The following is a 20,459-nucleotide window of genomic DNA, read 5'->3' on the forward strand; positions in this document are numbered from 1 at the left end:
GACAGTAAATAGGCCAAGGGAGGCTGTGTGACGGGCAAAATGCTGGTGAAATGGGAGCATCGTGCGTTTCTGCCCTGCCATTGGGCCTGTGTGGCAAGACACCTCTGCACCCACGTGCCAATAGGGGACACCAAGCCATTTGCCAGATGCTGCCCCAGGGCAGCCGTGGGATGCCAGGCAGGCTGATGGCATGGGAGAGCCTCCTTCTAATGGAGGAACCTGTCACTGTCACCACAGTGTCAGCATCACCGCCCGGCCCCACTCTCATAGCGCCCTTCTGCATCTCTGCAGTCCCAGGCGGCACGGAATCTGTCATGCCTTGTTTCCATCCAGAGGAAGGAGCAGTGTGGGAGAAGAGCAGGGGATGACCAGCTTTTTCTGACCTCTTCTCCTTCAATTTCGCTCCTTTCTTGGCAAGGAGGAGGCAGCCATCATGCTAGGTGGAACCGACAGACCCATCTCTGCATTGCTCCCCGCACACACAATAGCTGTGTCACTCAGCATCAGGAACGGGATGATGTGATGACGTGATGACGTGATGGCCCCAACCCAGGCAGCTTTCAGCCCTCCTACTGGGGCAGGAGGACTGGCAGGAGGCTGCCGGACCTCAAGGCCCAGTTATACAACTCAGGCTCTCCTCCCCAGCAGGGCCTGTATCCCCCCGCCCTGCACAGCACATCATAGCACAGCTTTGGAAACAGGACTGCAAATATCACACAACACAAAACCAGAGGAGAGAAGAACAAAGAACAGATATATAACATCATTTCAGTCAATCGGGACTCGTTCAAGGCAAGACAGGGTTTTGCAGGACGATGTATTCCTGGCTGGCGTGATGCACATGGGCTGATTGCTGCCAGTACTTGAACGGAACAGCACAGGAAGGCGAAGGGGGAGTGGAGAGAAGCAGGGGAGAAGGGTTGGTACAGAGGGATCTTTCCACAGGAAAACTCCCTTTTTGGAGGGTAGGAGGGATATTAGTTGGTAACAGCAAGAGCATAAATTTTTGCACTCCTATAAATCATTATTACTGGAACGTCCCTGAGGGGATGAGAAGAATGAATCAGTTACACACACACAGTGCCAAACTTTCTCTGTTTCCTTTTCTCTTTCAAGAAAACAAAAACCAAACACCACAAAACAGACAGGAGAAAGGTAGAGAGGGAAAGTAGAGAGAAAAAGAGAACAGCAGCAAAAAGAGGAGGAAAAGAAAGGGAAGAATGAGAAGAAGAGAATGAATGAACTTTGGAAGCAATTTATAATTCCTTTCACCTACATCATGAATTGAACATGCAAAAAAAAAAAAAAAAAAAAAAAAGGGAAGGGAGGGAGGGAAAATATTCCGCCCAGCATGCAGATTATCATTTGAAAAGATTCTGTTGCTATGTTTTTGTCCCTGGGTGATGAAAATGAAATTGTCTGATGTGTGCGCCGTGTTAGATTTACCTTTGCAGGGTTCACACACAATCAGTAGAGAGGGGTCATGCCACAATATGTCATCTCACAGCTCCATCACACCAACTCCAATTTATACGAGGAGGTATTATGCATTTCAAAGGAGCCCCCTGCGCGTGGCTCTTGTTACTGATCTATATCACAGCTCAGCTGAGGGAAGATTAGTTCTGCTGCAAGGGCAACGAGACTTATTTGTTTATGATTATATCCTCCTTAAAGATGCACTATTCCCTTTTTTTAATGTCTAATTTAAAGTGTGCATTAAAGGGGGCTGGGGAGGGGTGGGAAGTAAAAGGTGAGAGAATTCTGCACTCTCCCACAAGGAAACCTAATAGTCTGAGTCTCCCATGCATCCTGCTCATTAAAAAAAAAAAAAAAAAAAAAAAAAGAGAGAAGAAAAACTCCATTTAAATGCAAATTTGAGTTTTAGCTGGGGACTCCCCCAAAAGCTTCTCTTGGAAGCACCAGGGAAATAGGATTCAGAAACCTAAAATGGCTGACGGCAGTTGCACACCACAGAAAGCGTTTCCTCCCTCCTGTGTCCCCATTCCTGCACAGCCCGACCTGCTCGGGTGCAGCAGCGATCGTCACATCGCTGCACTGTGCTGCTCCTCGGCCAGGCCCAGCAGTGCTGCCCTGCAGCTCCCACTCACTGTTGCTTTAATCAACATTCTCCCATAAAGTCAATGTTTCCATCCCCGATAAAAGCTCTGAAGGGTTTAACGAGGCCGCCGAGCACAGCACAGCTGGGAAGCCTGCAAGCAAGGCTTCATTTCGGGGCTTCAGCTCACAGCATGCAGGCGGCCTTGAGAAACCAGTGGCTTGAGGAATGTCAGCTCAGCAGGGATGTAGATTTGTTGGACAGGACACGGAAGGAAGTGGGTTGGCACTGCATGGTCCCATGTGTGGCCCCGGGCACATGAGAGCATCCCACCTGGCTGCTCTCACCACTGCATCCTGCTGCTGTCACTTTGCTAGGACACCAAACCCATGTATGAAAAGTCCTCCCTGTTTCCCCAAGGAAACTACAGCATTGTCCAACCCCGAGGACACTACAGCATTTTCAACACCAAGAGCTGCACCCACACTCAGACTCAAAGCATTAAACATTTTCTGCTTAAGTGCAAAATCTTTAACATATGGCTCATTAAGTTTCCTCAAACGCCAAACTATGGCTGGAGAAGGAAAACCCAAGATGCTGAGGGCCGGCTGCAGGCACCCCAAAACCCACAGCTCTCCTGCTCTGGGGGCACCAGCTTCCACCAAACCAAGCCCAATGAAATGCATCACCAGCCCACAGCAGGCAGGACATCCTCCATTCTCCCTGCTCCCTTTCTCCTTCCTCTTTGTAAAACCGCACTCCTTCCACTCCTTTGAAAGCTCATCATAGGATGGGTGAAAACAATTAAATGAAATAGACTGGTAATACCCATGGGAAAACATTTTTCGATATGATATTACAATCTTGTTTCAAAATTGGATTTTGCCAAGAGGAAATACAGTTTATTATAAAACACATTTTCTTTTAATTTAATTATATAATCTTTGGCTTCAGAGAAGGGATGCTTAAATCAGACCCATTTAATTTTCAAGTGTATTCACCCATCACCTAGGGCAAATTGGTTTAAATTAGTAGGTGACTATATAAGTTCTAGATACACGTCAGACAAAAATTTATCTGTGAACTCTGTGTAAGAGTGCATCGACATCAGCAGCACAGCAGCTGAAATTACAGGGGAAGAACAGCAGAGCACCTGAAGAGTGGTATAAACTCCGATTTCAGGGACAGGCACAACAACAACAACAAAAACCCCACAGATCTGGGATTTTTTTATTATGATTTTTTTTTTTTTCCTTTGTTAATGCTTTGCCAGATCAGTTCATCACACTGCGTGTCTGCACTACGCCAATAAAAACTGATGACCTGCAGTTAGTTTCTACCAGGTGCATTAAATTCCCATAACGTGAACAGATCTTGCTAAGTCTACCATGGCCTCTCCTTCCGCAGAGATTACATTTCCAGCCTAATGACAGCAGCGGTTTGTTCAGGCGCTGCAGCCGCTGAACTCTCCCTCTGATCTGTCACAGTGACCCAAGGCACAGCGGCAAAGCGGCTCAGGATGAGCAGCACTGGGAGAGATGCTTTGAAAAAATCTCTTCTTATTCTGAGGGGTTTTTTTTTTTCCTCACCAAAAAAAATGCCTTTCCTGGAGTGGAAGGTGAGCCACTGGAGCAGCACGGGATGGGGCTGTGCCACCTGCCTCCAGCCACCCATCCCCATGGTCTGCACCCTCCTGGGAGCCTCCAACTGTTCACAGACAGAGATGTGACATGAGTGATCCCCAGAATTCCTTCCTACACGCACACACTGCGCTCTGCGCACATTGACACAGTCACAACTCCCACAGTCTGCACTTCTCCACCGAGAATCACATGTAAAGAGCAAACAGGAAAGCCCTCAGCAAAGCAAAAATGGTGCTGTGCAGTTGGGGCTGTGACAGCACCACCAATAAATAATTGGAAGGACTGAGGAGCCCAGCATCCCTGCACCATGCAATGGGCATCACAACAGCAGCACCAGCCCAGCATTTCACACTGCACTGACAGCAGAGCCAACACGCCCATCCAGTGGTAGGAAGAAAAAAACACAAGTGCCAACAACAATGATGCAACTTGGTTATTGCAGTTCTTGCACGGGTGCTTGCTTTTCAACAAGCACCAATGAAATGCATCTCGTGGTTCTTGCACCAGGCAGTGAGCACAGGTCTGCAAGAGGAGAAGCTCCCACTGCACCAGGAGCCTCTGGGTAGGTTTGTACACTATTCACAAACATGTATATATGATGCATATACACACATACATCAGCTTGTACTGAGATGTGCATGCATCACTGTAACATCAATGTGGGAAGTTCTGAAAAAGCATCCTGAATGACTCAAAAGCGCTGCTGGTGGTGCCACTGGTGTGGTTGGGCATGTTGGCCAATATGTGGCAATCTGACAGGTGAATAAATACACACAACAACAGATGAACACTCATAATGACACATAAATGCACACGATTTCAACAGGTGTTGTTATCCACTCCTCTGGGTGCTTGGTGCTGGGGCAGCACTGGGTCCATCCAGACCCCATTGGAGCCCAATGGCTGTGAGACGTGCCATGCCAAGAGCTATGAAAAGATGTGACCTCAGCCAGGGCTGGTAAATAAACATTACAAGGGGCTGTTTCAGATCTTTGTAGTAGCAAATCTCAGCACTTAACTAGTAATGCAATAAGTCCTATCAAGAGCACGCTGAAAGGTGGAATAAATTTCCTGGAGAACAATGCTGGTGATGTATGCATATGACCAACGCACAATAAAACTGTAGAATGGGAGGAAAAAAATGCATACAGTCAATACAATAAAATCAGCACAAATATAGGCTGTGTAAGCAAATAAATCTAACAATCCAAATATTTTACAGCACGCTCACACACACAACATTTTTCCCCCCCAAGAAATCTTTGGGCAAAAAAAAAAAAAAAGAAAAAAAATTCAACTGTTTTGCATCTTAGTGCATTGTAAAGGCATCAGAGGCTGTCTGCACAAATTACCATTCATCTAGGCGTTGTTGTGGAAATTTTCAAGGGATTTGCAGTAATTATATGACAAAATGCTTGCAAATCTCACTCATTGCTGAATAGAAACACACGGGTCAAAGATTGAACACTCTCAGCTTGGTAATTTGTAAATGTCAATCAGGCTGGGGGCCACGGGAGGCACACGGCGGAAGCGGTGAAAGGCAGCGCGATTCCGTAGCAACCAGAAAAAGCCTTTTCAGTGCCGATTATAAAAGGCACGGGATAGTTTTACTTTCCATCTTTTTTTTTTTCTTTTTCTTTTTTTTTTTCAACAAACTGATCACCTTGCGCCAAGAGGAGGAGGAGGAAGAGGGGGAGAGATGGGAGGAGGGAAGTAAAGAAAGGAAGGAAAAACAGTTTAAATAAAACCGCTGAGATTAAATTAACTGATACATACATTCGCAGAGGTAGATCGTTTGCACTGTAATAAATATGGACTCCTATCTTCCCTTCTCCAAGACAGCAAGGAAAGCAAAATAAAATTAAAAGATATAACAATAAAAATTATAAATGCATTGCGGTCTGGCGGACCAGCAGCCCATAATGAAGGCGGTCGGGGTGGGGAGCACACTGCTGGTGCGGAGGCAAAACAGGTGAGGGAGGCACAGGGAGGGCTGGGCACTGCAGGAAGCCAGCCCCATCTTCTCCCACTTTCCCCTGAGTGGGATTTGGCACAGGGCTGTCATCAGCTGTGCAAAGAAACGATGCCTGAGTCTTCCACTCAATCCCGAGATCACATCCTTGGTGCCCCAGCTCCGCCAGCAGCACTAAGCAGCCAGGAAAGGGTCACCCATACACACACAGCTGCTGTGCCCACGGTTGCACCACTTCACATCCCCAGACGCAGTGGTGCTTTCTCTGCACCGTGCCCAACCAAAGGCAGCGAGGCTAAAGCATCCCACGTGCTATGGGGTCAGCTGGAGGACGGTGGAAGAACGGGGGAACTCGACAGAATTTTTGTGGATAGCAAAACCCCGAGCTGCCAAAATGCACCTTCACCTTCCATGCAGGATCTCCTTCCACATAGGAGGAAATTGCTGGTGTCACAGCTTGGGCAATGACGAGTCTCTCAACCCACCACAAAACCTGTGGTACAGCATGCTCTCCAGCACAGGAACACACAGCAGCACTGCAGCAGTGAGGGCTGCAGCCCCACTGAGAACCACAGCACGGCCGCCTGACCCCGATGCACCGCAGCCAGGCTCCCCGTGCCACCTTGGTGCCCCACAAGCTGCCCTCAGCCTACTTAAGGAATCCCAGATAAATTATGAAGTGCCATAAAAAGTAAAATAAATTTGAGAAAAGCTGTTAAGTTATAAATACAACCAACACATGCAACATCACTCAGATGGCAGAAACTAGCTACAAAATAAAGTCATTTTAAGCTGCTATTCCACAGGTTACCAAGTCTCTTCATTCACAAATCACACTTCCCTTCATGGCAGCCCATCCCATTGCACACGTTTTCATGCCCATGAAATGCACACACATCCCTGTGTGTGGGACAAGGGACTCCATCTCTGCACCAGGAACTCTAAAGAACAAAGTTACCCCGTAGTCCCCAGTGCCAACTCACAAGCAGAGGCTCTGCAACAAGTTGCTGAGCATGAGCTGCGTCCCCTTCTTAAAGCACAGAGCATCTGCAGGACGAGAGGTTCTCAGAGTGTATTTCATGTTGCTCCCTCTGAATTTAAGGCCCTCTCTGCGTATCAAGCTCTGCAGAACAATTTCTTGCCTTTATTTACTCTCAAGGTCCTGTACGTTATGAATATTCATTGGAATAATTAAAAGGGCTGTTCACAGCCCATTGTGTTTACTGTTAGCCCCATAAAAAACAAACAGGTTAATGACGAGCTTTAATACGGGAATTTAATATCTTTCCACCTATATATCGGCTAAAAGTTTAGCCTCCCCTTTAAGCTTCATCAATTTACGGAGAATAAGGAGCCTCCATAAAAGCAGGCTGCGGCTGTAAGTCACACATACACACCTCTGCGGGTTCGTCGTTACAGTTCTGCTTTACTATTTATTTTATTTTCTTTGCTGAATTTCTCTTTTCAGTTTTGGTCGCAGCAGTAGAGGGAGAAAGGCAGGGTGTGATTTGGGAGCACTGCGCTGCTTCACTGCTGGGCAGCGCTCTGATGGGCTGCACAGAGCTGAAAAGTGAAGTGCAAAGGGAGAGGGCAGCAAACGCCACTGCTGGCTCACCTGCAGCACTTGGCACTGCTGTGGATGGAGCCTTCCACCGGGCCTCAAGCATTACAGAAACGTTGCTCTTAGAATCACCTGAAGTTTTATTGAATGCAGTGAAAACTCATCTCAGATGAGAATTAGCCCTGGGATGGATGACCACTGGGTGAAGTAGGGCTCAGCCATGCGAGCTAATGAACTCACAGATATCTGGCAGGGAAATGCAAGGTCTGGGAGTGCAGTGCCTTTCTACCCGGGGTGGGGAACAGGACAAACCATGGCGAAAACGTCCCACTGAACAGCAGCATCACCACATCTCACCTCCTCTTGCAGCACAGCTTAACCTTTTTCCACAGCCCAAGCAAAGCTGCACCATTTCCTGAACTGCTCAGAGGAGACAGAAGCTAGAAGCAGACCAGCAGACAGCCCGACACCAGGGAAACTGCCAGAGGAAACCACAGGTGTCCCCTCCTGCAGGGCTGTACAGAGGCATCCTCTCAAATGAACTGTTATCATCATTTACTGATGAGCACTCAAAAACAAAATCACGAAAGGGACAGACACCATTCCTTCAATACAATAGCAATCATCCAATCCATTCAGAAGGCATGGAGTAGGAAATCAAACAGATGAAGGAGTTGATGTGCATTTCTGATGGCTACGAGCTGCTGCTCTCCTTACCTGCAGCACACGCAGGGAGCTGGGGGCTCCAAGGAGGAGCTCTGCTACATTTATAACCAGGAGCACCTGAGCACCTCCCTCTGAAGCTATTCCTGACAAAGTAAAGGGCAAATTCACTTAGAAACCATCAGTTTCCTTGTGATTTTATTTAACTCTGCAACATGCCCTGATGCACAGGAAAGAAGAAGAAAACAAAGCTGGGCACCAAACCTGCACAAGCTGCAGGAGCAGCACAGTGCCAGCCTCTGAGCATCCTTCAGAGCATCCCTTAGAGCATCTCTCCACTGTAGAATCTGGAAATAACGTTGGCGGTTTCTCTCCAACCTGTGTGTGCTCCACAGCAATGTCAGATTTGCATTTATATTCTTTTTAGGATGAGTTTTCCCATATGTCAGCCTCAACCATCGCAAAGCATTGCACATCACACTGGGATTTGTTCAGAGTGCACCCTGTAGAAGTCACACGTGTGAAAAGCAGAGTAACCTGGAAAGGGCTATTACTGCTAATCCAGCCTTTTGTATGATGAATAGCAACATACCTAGACACAACTGTTGCTGCACAAATAAACTACTTCTAAAAGAAGTTGAAATAAAATAAAATGACTTTCTCACTTTCCAACTTTGTCTGTAATCATGGGAAACAATCTACTTCAGTAACTGAAATTACTTTCTTCATAAGCACCAACCAGATCACGAGGAGGGGGAGGAAAATGAGTCCCTACACTCACATGCAAAGCATCTGTAGTCATTCTTCTCACACTGCACTGAGGAAACAGCAACCAACACCCTTTTTTGGCCCAACAGTGCAAATGAAAAGCAATGAGAATTGGACCGGGTGCACTTCCAGAGCAACACAGGTGCAGCTTTAGGGATGCACAGCAGCAGCATCGTGCAATCCCAGTCCCCAAAATAGGGGGAAGCACCATAATTTCCCAGCACACCGCCCATCTAATCTTGCTGCTGACAACCACAACCAGTTGGGTTTTTCCCCATTGTGGGGTTTTTCCCCATTGTGGGGCTTTTCGTGGCTCAGCCCGTGGGTGCTGTGCCCAGGCACAGAGCTCCACCGCGTGCAGCAGGGAGTGGGGAGGAGGAAAAAGAGTGGGGGAAAAAGAAAAAATTAGAACATATTAAAGGTGTTAATAAGCGACTTATTTAAACGGAGTATCACATATTGAACATTAATCACCTTGCAGTAAAAGTGTAATTAAGGAGTCACTCTGCCTTCTGGGGAAGGCTCGCTTGGAAGCCGAGTGAAAATGGTCTCTTTATTAACACAAATTATTTTATTTGGCCAAAGGTAATAATTCTAAGTGAGGTCAACGGGACTTGTGCACACGCGAGCAGCACCAGGGCCAGCCACTGTTTCCATGGTGACCGAGCCAAGTTCACCCCCAGCACAGCGATGGCCGGGCTGAGCGCATCGCCCATCGGGCACCCAGACCTCCCTGCAGCCACAACGCTGCTCCTGGGGATGCACTGTGTGAGCACCGTGGCACACTGCGTGCTTTCCTGGCACACTGACACCACAAGGATGCACGGTTCCCACTCTGAGCAGCACAGGGATACAGGCAGCCCGTGCCATAAAACTCAGCTCCAACGGCAGCACCCAGGAGCCACTCTTGGCTCCCAAGCACCCTCCTGCGCTGGGACAGGCCGTGCGTTGAGCTTTCCATGCAGATGACTGTCTGAAAGCAGCTATGATTTATCAGTCTCTCACGTCATGTCACTTCTTTACATACAGCATTATACATAGAGTGCCGCATTAACATTTTACTATTATTCTTACCTTGCAAAGCAAAAAGATAAGTGAGTTAATCTTGTCAGTGTCAGCAGGGCTGGCACGTGCCACGTGGCTCAGCGGGCACAGCCAGGGACACCTCTGTCCCCAGAGCCACCTGGACCCAGGGAAAAGCCTCATGGGACACTTCTCCGGAGGTGCTTGCCATCCTCACAAACCCTGCAGCACTGCCCACAGGATGCCAAAACAACATGGAAGCCGCACTGATGGACGCAACCAAGGTAAAGTCAGCACCAATCTCAAAACAAGATGGGGTGGGGACCCCAACCACACCACCCCATCGCTCAGAACCCATTCGTGCCCCGACACAACGTGTCCCACATGAGTCCGTGTGCTCCCCAGCCATAAACCAGCTCCTGCCACCAAAGTGCTGAGCGAGGTACCTGGTCCTGTGCAACTTATTATCACCTAGTCAAGATTAATCAAGCAGGGAAAGCTAAAGCAGGTCCCTAATTAGTTGCTGATGATAACTATATTTGTCATCCTCTCCCAATTAGTCTACTGTACATTTTGGAGTTTAATTGCACCTTGTTCTTCATTTAAATGTCATCATGTGCATATATTCTCCTCATTCTTTCGTAGATTTGAGAAAAATTTGACATTAAATATAGATTATCTTTAGATTTCCATAATTAACACAACCAAACTGTCTTCAGCTCATGTATTCCACCTCACACGATACATCTGGATGCTCCCTTAGAACTCAGTGTTCCTGGGGCTCCTGCTGGAGGTGGATATCACCACTGCACCAATGACACCGGGACCACAGATGGGTGGTGGTGACACGGCCTGAGGGTCTCCTCCCTGACCGCACCAGGGTGACCCAGAGCCGAGGGGAGACACAAAGCCAAGCAGTAACAAAAAGCAGAGGGGTGACACATGCCACTACCTACCCACATGCTGTCCTGCCCCGACCCCCCACCCACAGCCCATCCAGCAGCACACAGAGAAGAACCCAGAGCAGTGAGAAGGAAGGGAAAAAGCCATCAGGAAAAGCTGCACGGTCCTACCTGTCCCTTAAGATGAGGTGCATGACACCAGTCGTCCCTACTGCTTGGCCACAGCAAAATCCCTGTGTCCATCCACGTATTCCCTACTGCGCCAGGTCTTGCTGTGCTCACTGCAGGCTGCAGCCTCCTGGTGCCACGGGAGGAGGCTGCTGCTGACTGAGCAGCTGGGATAGGAGAGGGGAAGGGAAAAATGGGGGAAAAAAAATAAAAAAAGGAATCAAGGAGTAGTCAAAAAGTGTATTAGAAGCAAATTTGGAGAGAAATCAATGGCTTGTAATTAGATTTGATTTTTCTTCACGTTTTGTTTGGCTGGGGGTTATGTATAGACTCCATGTGAGCAGAGAGGAGAGATTAAAGCGCAGAGAACAGGTGCTGGATCACGAGTTGGTGGCCACCAAAGCATGACAGCTCCATCACCGCTGTCAGGTGGCACAGCAAATAAACATATAAATAAATAACAGGGACAGAGATGCAGCAGACGGGCATTCACTCACATCACCATGCAGCAACACCCAGCCCTGCTCACAGGGCTGGCATTTGGATTTCCCAGATCCCCACGGCAGGGGATGCTCCTGTACCCCTCAATGCTTTCATCCTGCTGTGGATGCTGGGGCAAACCTGGTATGGGCACGTGCTCCGGGCAAAAGAGAGGAACCTACTTGTGCCAAGTCATCCTGATCATATCAATAGCTGCCCCTAGGAACTCAGTGCTGTGTGTTTGAGGTCTTCTTTCTCCTCTTCTAAATGGGAGAGCTTTGCATACGTGCACATATACACACGTACACAGGCACACGTGCACTACATATATGTATAAACACATACAGGGATGACCTACAGGGTGTCCCTTGCTGGTGATGGCTCTGCCATCAGAACTCACTCTTATGGTCCATTTCTTTTTTCACAACATTTTCCTTTAACCTTGAAATTTAACCTAAAAGTCAGGCTGCTGTCCACATGACTTCCCAAAATAAATGGCATCCCTAATTAGCAGCACCCTCCGCCGCTCCGCGCTCCAGGCCACGCTGCATCAGTGGACACCTCCGCCTGATGAGCAGTTATCGAACACGCGAGCAGCAATCAACACTAATTAAACACTCGGCTGTTGAGAGGAGACAATGTTTTCCAAAAAAAAAAAGAAAAAAAAATCAAGAGGAGGGGAGCACATCTTCTGTTTTCTATAATTAGTGAGCAATATTCCCCAGGCGGTTGCAGCAATCGAACGCGGGTTCGCTCGCAGCTGCTGGGTGCACACACACAAAGGATGCTGGGGGCACACGGTCAGGGCAGGGGGAGCACCCATGGGTGGAAGCTCAGCAATGCTTCCCAGAATGGGGTCCTGCCCTTCTCATCCCCCTGGGCTGCATGAGACCAGAGCAGAAATGTCCCCAGAGGGGGAAAAGGAGGAGGTCAGCTCTCCCTGAACGCTGAAGCAAGGAAGGGCTCCAGCTATAGAGACAGCACTTTCTTGGTTTGTACGTGAGCGAAGGAAAGGCACAAAAAACAATCTTCAGCATGTTCTGTGCTCTGATATTTTACAGAATCACTGATGTTGGACAAGACCATTAAGATCACCTTAGTTAACCCATCACCATCATACCCTTATAGAACCATGGCATAATTTAGGTTGGAAAAGACCTCTAGGGCCCCCAGGCCCAAGTCCATCCCACCCCACCTTGCCCACCAACCACATCCCCTCAGTGCCACATCTCCACGGCTCTGGAACACCTCCAGGGACCGTGACTCCACCACTTCCCTGTTCCAATGTCTCACCACTCTTTCAGAGAAGGAATTTTTCCTAAATGTGTGGGAGCAAGCTGGAAGTGGTGTCAGAAAAACCTTTGATTATCACACAGATGCTAAATACCGGCAGGAAAAGCGTGTGCCAGGGCAGGGGAGGAGCAGTACCTTCCGACTCCAGGCTCATGGTGACTGTGGCACGGCTTTGCTTAAGTGGCTGCACTCTGCCCTTGCACTCTGCTGTGATCTATCCCAGATACCTCCCACGTTTCTGGTGGTAAACACTCGTTTCTTAGAGCAGCAGCAGATGGTCAAGAGCATTTCCTGAAATTGAATATTATAATGAATTTAGGATCGAAAAAAAATTTACATAATAATCTGTTTTAGATTCTGATAGTGAAGAAACCTACACAGGAACTGCTTCTTTTCAGCTATTTGAATTAAAGTGTAAATCTTCAAGTACTTTAATTATAAACAAACTCCTCGCACTTGCACATCCATGGAAGAAATTGAAAAATTAACCACCCGGTGAAGCTCAAGGCCACACATGGGCTCCTAATGGAATGGGACAGGTCTGTGCCCTGAGAACCAGCCGTACCCAAGTCCTGCTGATGGGCATCCCTGCAAGCAGGGCAGAACTCGGCTGTAAAGTGCAGATCCCTTAAGAAACCATCAAATTTCCTTAATAATAACATAAGGCCCTTTTAGGCCACAGGACCAGGGAGCGCTTTGCATCGCAGCCCAGCACTGCTGAGGGCTTTCCCTCCTGGAAAAGCAAATATTTAGACTAGATAAAAAATCCCTGAGAGCGTTTTCCCCAGGTAATACTAGTAACTAAAATAATCACATTCACTTTGCTGGTTTAATTTTATATTTCCATTTCTACCTTATCTTTTTCCTGCAAGCATCATTAAACCACACCATAACAAAAATACATGAAGTGTTATTCTTTCAAGAGAAGCCATAAACCACCTCAAAGCTTTTCAAGTTTATTCTTATCTCGTACATCTTCCTCTGGTTCTTTTTTTTTTTTTTCCCCCTCCTTCATGCATTTCAGCAAGGTAGTTTTCCCTAACGTTAAAAATAGTTGCATTGAAAATGAGATGCTGCCTCTGAAAAACGCCTCTGGAGGATTAAATAAGTAAAATATAGCCAGAAAATAAACTGGAACCTCATTAAAATAATTTTGCAAGAAGAAATCCTACCTCACAATAGGTTTTCAATATCACTTAGAAAATTCTTAAGAGTCATACATATATATACGTTCTTAATTCAGGACCTTCCATTAAAAAAGGCATTACAGAGGGAACTGAAAGGCCATTTAGCACCCTTGTTTATAGAAAAATGCGCATTAGGTACAGATGTAATCTCCAGCAAAAGCCTTGAGATATGGCTTGAAGGAGCCGTGCCGCGCTGCAAGGTGCTAATGAGGGCACAGGCAGAAGCAGGGCCCCTTTCTTTTGCTGCAGAACACAAAGCTGTGTCCCTTCAGCCATGCCCACAACCAGGCCGGACCACTCTGGACCCTCTGTGCCACCAATGCACAGCAGCACTGAGGAGCACTAAAAGCAGCTGCTGGAACCCAACACGCCGGCCTTGCAGTGGCACCTGCACAGCATGGAGTGTGGCATTGCCAGGATCTGCAGCAGCCACATTTTGGATCTCCAGAGAAAAGAGCTGAGCTAAGACTTGTGGAGCGCAGGAGAAACACTGCTGATGTTGCAGCTTCTAAAACAGGGCAGGAAAAAAAAAAGAGAAAAAAAAAAAATTGGCAGGTTTAACTTTGCATTGAGCTACAGCACGTCGTTACATCTCTGAAGTATATAAAACTATTGATCATAAGCAAGTCATTACCTCTGCGTGCAGCCAAAGCTGTGCAGTAGGCAAACAAGGGGCTGTCCCTGAGCCCACCCTGCATTGCGCACAGCCAGGGCAGAACCTGCCTGTGCACAGGCATGGGAAGGCTCTGAACTGGAACTGAATCCAAAATGACAAAAAAAAAAAATTCACAAAGAAACAAACATGCCTGAACACCCTCCACAGCAAGATGCTGAAATGCTTCACTTCAATCAGGGACATTTCTTGAGAATGGGATTCCCTTCAGGCTACCTCCAAAACCTCCATCATTTTGAGCTGGACCTCAAGATAACGTTAATAACAATGAGGCCGAAGCCCAATCAAGGTTAAAGCCTTTCCCTCAAAGCAGAACACCCCCCCCCCCCACCTCCCAGCCAAATCCCCCAGCTCCTTCCCACCCCCAGGTGCCAGGGGGCACAGGTGCACAGCCCCAGACACATGCAGTTACATGCAGCAGCCTTGCAGAATGCAGCCATAGTCAACCATGCTTGATGTTACACAACATTTGGGTCACAAATTTTATAGAGAATAAATATCACACTTCAATTTCATGGTGACTTAGGAGGGTTGACTGGCAAATACCATGGCTTTTACATGGTTCTACCAATTACCAAGCAATTACACGTAACCTAGATCTGGAGGACATACAGTGGGATATAATACATTCCTCTCTGTGTTAAAAAGAAAGAGGCAGTTAATAGAAAACACTTTTTTTTTTTTTTTTTTTTTAAATAAAACCCTCCTATTAGAATCCACAATATTCCTGGGTGATGTTATTAAAACTCCACGCCAACATCAAACCCAAAGGAAAGACTGCCATCCATTACCACATCAGTCGTGGGACGATCAATAAAGATTTACTTTAAACTGTGCCATATGTCGCTTCCAAGAAAGTTTTATTATTCAGATTCACCAGTTTGTACCTCAGCCCCCATGCAATTAAATCCCACTTAGTGGCACCGACCTTCTGAGTTGAACTTGTCATTCCTGCAGCTGGTTTGGAGTTTAACACCACTCTTAAAGAACGAAAACAAAACGTCTGCATTGATGGGGAGCACGGGGAAACCCCATCAAAACAGGGAGAGGGGAAAAAAAAAACACACAACAAAAAGGAACGCAGGCACATTTTAACATGTTGTAGCATATTTGTAAACATCGTTAATCATGGATTAGCAGATGGTAATGCTAATTGCACCTGTGGAAGTAACAAGACCTCAAGGTTGATTACATTTACAAACTCCGCTCCTCGCTGGAGGATTCCCTGCTGTGCCTGGAGGACCCACGTGCTGCAGGATGACCCTCTGTGCCTCCCTGGAACCACTCAGAGCAACAGGACCGTGTGCCTATTGGGATCCTTGGGCTCTTTGACCTGATTTGGGGGGGGATGAAGAGATTTGTGCTCCCCTGGTAAAAACGCAGAGATGGGGAGCGTGGCTCCTGAGATGCAAGGACAAATATTTTGCCATCGTGCCTAGAGACATTTTGATTATTGAGAAATCATTTTGGAAGGGCAATTACTAAATTTTAAAATCAGTTTGGTAAATATGCTTCCAAAAGGAATCCATGACAAGCAGCAGGGAGGGAAGAATTGACTTTTAAATTACACAAACACACGCTTTATTCATATCTAAATATCAAAGAGACTCTATGTACAAACAGAAGTAATCAGGAAGCATGTTTTGATCTTGCTGATGTACACAAAAAATGACAATTAATGTCCTCCTTTATGATATAAAGCCGTGAGTTTTTTACAGTTACATTACAGGGACGATTATAGTTGAGCTTAAGGCTAAAAATAATGAAAGACTATAAAAACTACATTTTAACATTTAAAAATATCCAGGAAATTAACTGCAGAAGCAGGCAATGATCCAATTAATGGATTGCATTTATTAAATCGGGGGCAAACCGCACAGCACTCAAAGCTCCAGCTCCAAAGGTGCAGCTCTGCTTGGCGCTGTGACCATTCCCAGTGCTTTCCCTGGGTGTGCCAACAGAGCTGGCAGGCAAACTCTCATTAGCACTAACCATAAAGCACCACTGCCTCTTCAACTCAAACCCTGCAAGCCCTGTCTGACACTGCAGCACCAAATTTAGGCCTGAAGAGGTATATAGCAGCAGTGTCCCCACAGGCATCAAAGCTTTCTGGGAGCTTTGCAGAAGAGGTTCCTGCTCCATCGCTACTCACCTGGGATCTGTTGGGGATGAGCAGCCGTGGCTGAGCGTGGGCAGAGGGCACGAGGCTTTCCCAAACACAAGCAACCTTAATGAAGGGTCTCCTCATGTTTAAGCACTGCACAGAGAAAGACATTATTTGTTTTTTAATGGAGAAACTGCAGTTTATATGGAATTAGAAATCTCTCTCCATATAAATATTTATTATTATGGTATATATAGTTATGGTATATAACACACACACTTAACTATAGATCGAGAAGAAAGCAATGGCTTTATCCTCATCCCTGCTGCTGGAGAGGATGAACCCTGCTAGCCCCAAAGCTGCATCTGGCTTGCGAGAAATAAGCAAATCTAGAGCACGGGCTCCCTCTGCTGGGGCAGACACGGCTGCACAGTGAACATCGTGGCGACAGCGTGCCAGCAGCCTCCCCAGCCCTTTCCCCTTTTATTTCAGCAATTGAGAGCCAGGCACATTCAGCCCCAGAAACGTAAGTGCTCCACACCTGCCCAAGAACCACTATCCCTGTCGTCCACCAGACCTCAGCTGCTACTCAGTGAACATCTTCAGACTCAGGCACCACAGCTCTGCTCACATTGCAGCAGGCATTTCAGGGAGGATTCGGTTTTGTCTTTTTGCAGAGGAGACACCTCAGGATACACTCTGTCACAACAGGCACCTTCAGCTGTGGCCACAGACCCAGAATGGAGTACTCAACACCACCGAAAAGTCAAATCTCTCAGTGCAGAGCACTGCAGGATCCCACCTAGATGCCAGTAGGGCATGGCTTACCCTTACCCATCCACATGGGGCTCCTCCAGACACAGCCCCAGCCCCTCTGTCCCACCTCACTGAGGGCTCAGAGCAGCGCAGGCAGTTAAGGCTGTAGCCAAGCAGTCAGCACCATGAAACCCACCTCTGGGTCACTGCCTCCATGGGCCGCGCTCCATGCTCACTTCAGCCAGGAAAGTTCTCACTGCCAATGCAGTTGCAGAGCAGTGTGTCCTGTCCCACCCCACATCCTGTCCCTCTCCTCATCCCACCACAGCCATTGCCCTCAGCAGGGCCACCAGCCTCTTGCAGGGACACATCTGAAAAACCTCCACATCCACAGACTGGTTTACAGACTTCATTTAGCTCAAAGGAAAAGTCCTAATTAGTCACTCTGAGTGATTTACTCGTTCACTTGGAAGGGGGAGAGGAGGGAGACTAAGCTGAATTGTTTGAAATTATCCCTAAAGGGCACTGTAAATTAAGTGTTAATGAGGAATCCTATGCAAAGGGCCACAGTAGCTAAATAAAATAATTAAGGTGCTAAGCGATAACATTCATTTGGTTCTCAATAATTCAGCCAAGCTGGTTCTCAACCAGGATATTTGCAAATGAAGTCACTGTCATCACTGCCCCTGAATCCACACACCATCAGTGGGGACAGCAGTGCTGGGCAGCTCAGAGTCCAGCTGGATTAGATCCATCACAAGAAGGAAACTTCCCTGAATGAAGAGAACAAGCTCCCGGCTCCCCTTCCCACCTGAAGGAAGTGCCTCGTTCCACTAATCACACTCTGGATTTATATATGACACAAAAAGGATTGAGTCAAGTCTACAACAAATCTTTACAGAGGCTTTATTTTAATGGGCCGCATTTTTCCCCACTACAGCTGTTTCTAACAGGTCACGTTCATCCTCTGGCATGGCCGCAGACTTGTGTTACAAATACAACACGGTGTGTTTTCAGACATTCAAGCAGCAAGGTGTAACAGAGAGACTGCCTCATCATGAATAAATGGCTACTGAGCAGTCCCAGATCAGACCAGCTTCTATCCAGCACTCCAGGCACAGGGCATGGCTGTTCTCTGAGTCAGCTTCCACCATGAACCACCATTCATCTACAGCCCCATACCCACAGCCTGAGCAATGCAAGAAGTTCCCCAAGCAACAAACACAAGGCTTGCAGCCACCACTGCCTATTTTACTGCTAAAACTGAAGGTTTGTCTACTTTCAAACCTCCTTCCTTACAATCTCTCCTCTGAGATGCTGGTGGAACGTGTTACCATGCACGCAGGCATGACTTCAGTGCTGGCCCAGGGCTCTGCTGGTGTGGTGCATGAGACAGAACACACCCTGGGTCAGTGGGGCTCACCCTGAAACTTGCTGAGATGGTGCCGAGCCTGGAAGGAGTACTACCATATCCATACTGAACACAGCCATGGAACACTGAGCAGTTTCTTGCCATCAAAGATCTTGGCTGGGCAACTTCCACCATGTGCCAGGATAAAAATCAATCACCGTGCCTCAGCTTTTGGCTGCAGATGGAGTGCAGGAGAATGCCTGTAGGAGAGTAAACAAAAAGACAACAATCTTTTATTTTAACTCTGTAAGAAAATCTGAGGGTCTGGATGCTTGACTGATTTTTAAATGCAGAAATTCAGTCCAATGCCATTGCACAGGATCTGTTTTTACCAGTGGCTACGGAGACGTTCAGTGACTCGATGCCTGGGTGCAGTGCCCTGCCAGAGGGGATGACCAGCATCTGGTGGCACAGGAGCTGCGTCTCCAGGGAAAGGCCATCACCTTCACTACCTGCAGAACAAAGACTGCTCAGGTCAGCCTGCAGCCACGCTCCTCTTTTCCATTCATCAGTATACGTCGTTGTGAAGTAACTTCCCAACTCCCATTAACAACAACCACAGACAGATGGAAACCTGTCCTATCTTCCCTTCCCGACCCCTTCCACTCACCCTGGATCTGTTCCCAGAACCAGCAGGGTTTTTGAGGAATACCTGTGCATCACACCTGTACTCCAGCATTAAGCACAGAGCCTTGCAAGCACAAGTATGAGGATCCCATATGCAAGCATCCACTATGCAGCTGCCCACAGACACGGGCTGCTGCCAGGGGATGAAGCAGACAAGGCCACTGGCCTCCTCTGCCACAGCAAATCTGTGTCCCTATCGATAGTGACAGGTTCAGCCCTTTCAGCAGAGAGTACCACCAGCTGAGTGCAACTTGTGAATGCAGACAGTTTAACCAGAGGCTTCAATTGATTAGTTGTTAAACCATCCAACAGCCCTGATATGTTTGGGCTGATACACTGGTGAAACAGAGTTGAAATCTATCCCAGGTCATTAGTAGTTGTTTGACTCACACTGTCACAAAGGGAAATGGAAAGGGAGAGGCTTTAAACAACCCTATGTGCAGACAAGTGAAAATTCAGAAGACCGCAGACCTCCCAGCTTGTTCAGCTCCCCAAAGACTTCTTCCATATTCATTATTTAGAGCCACACAGACAGCTACATGGCTGCAGGAATACCTGGCTCATTTCAAGATGTGCTTGCCCCCTAACAAACTAGGCTCAGCATGATGGAAGCCAAACGTTCCCCTTCAGCTGCTGTGCTCTGGTCCAGACTCACCCCACAGCAGCACCACGGGGGCACACACTGCCTGACAGGGGCTGCTGTGCCTCTGCTTCATAGGATTCCTCAACTTGGACTGCACTTATCACCAGAGGTGCCACAGCTCCTGGAGCATTCCTTTCCTCTCTCTGATAAAGGTCTTACGATTCCTAATAAAGGCAGCAATTTGGCTTCCAGCTTTTACAAAGCTGTTTATGGCCCAGGCTGCTTAAAATAATTAGGACCCATAAATTCAGGGCAAAAAGACTTGCATAGAGTGCGACACGTGGGAGGGAGTATTGACTAGATCAGATAAAATCCTGGTCTGTACTGGTGAATAAAAAGCACATCCTTGGCTTCAGTATCAGATTTGTCTCCCGTTGACAGCGCACCTGACGTTGTCCCTCTGAATTATTTGGTAATGCATCTACGTGCTCCCAACCCATTCCTGTTCACACAAGGCTTCCAGTCTTAAGGCCAGTCAGCACATCTGTCACCTCTGGCAATGAGTCCAGAGCAAACAACACCAACTTGG

The 20,459-nt window shown here is 47.4% G+C and overlaps 1 protein-coding gene across 7 annotated transcripts in view; it reads right to left on the reverse strand.

Annotated features, from left to right (window-relative positions):
* Positions 1-20,459, reverse strand: part of MRM1 (mitochondrial rRNA methyltransferase 1) — a 33,104-nt gene that overhangs the window by 8,624 nt on the left and 4,021 nt on the right. For 3 of the 7 annotated variants that reach the window (XR_006170789.1, XR_006170787.1, XR_006170788.1), the window contains exons 4-8: positions 18,993-19,112; positions 18,673-18,860; positions 16,542-16,646; positions 12,665-12,820; positions 10,760-10,923 (exon numbers count right to left, since the gene is read on the reverse strand). Coding sequence is in view for 1 of the 7 variants with exons in the window: in XM_042830129.1 (XP_042686063.1) it covers positions 18,811-18,860; positions 18,993-19,112 (170 nt within the window). In the remaining 6 variants the exon portion in view is untranslated. Of the gene's footprint in view, positions 1-10,759; positions 10,924-12,664; positions 12,821-15,317; positions 15,370-16,541; positions 16,647-18,132; positions 18,861-18,992; positions 19,113-20,459 lie in introns of those variants that run through there. The other 4 variants (XR_006170791.1, XR_006170790.1, XR_006170792.1 and 1 more) reach the window with 3 other exon arrangements.

The sequence above is a fragment of the Centrocercus urophasianus genome, unplaced genomic scaffold (genome assembly GCF_019232065.1).
Source record: "Centrocercus urophasianus isolate 14NV4802_14NV808 unplaced genomic scaffold, USGS_Curo_1.0 seq_33, whole genome shotgun sequence".
NCBI classification, from domain to species: Eukaryota; Metazoa; Chordata; class Aves; order Galliformes; family Phasianidae; genus Centrocercus; species Centrocercus urophasianus.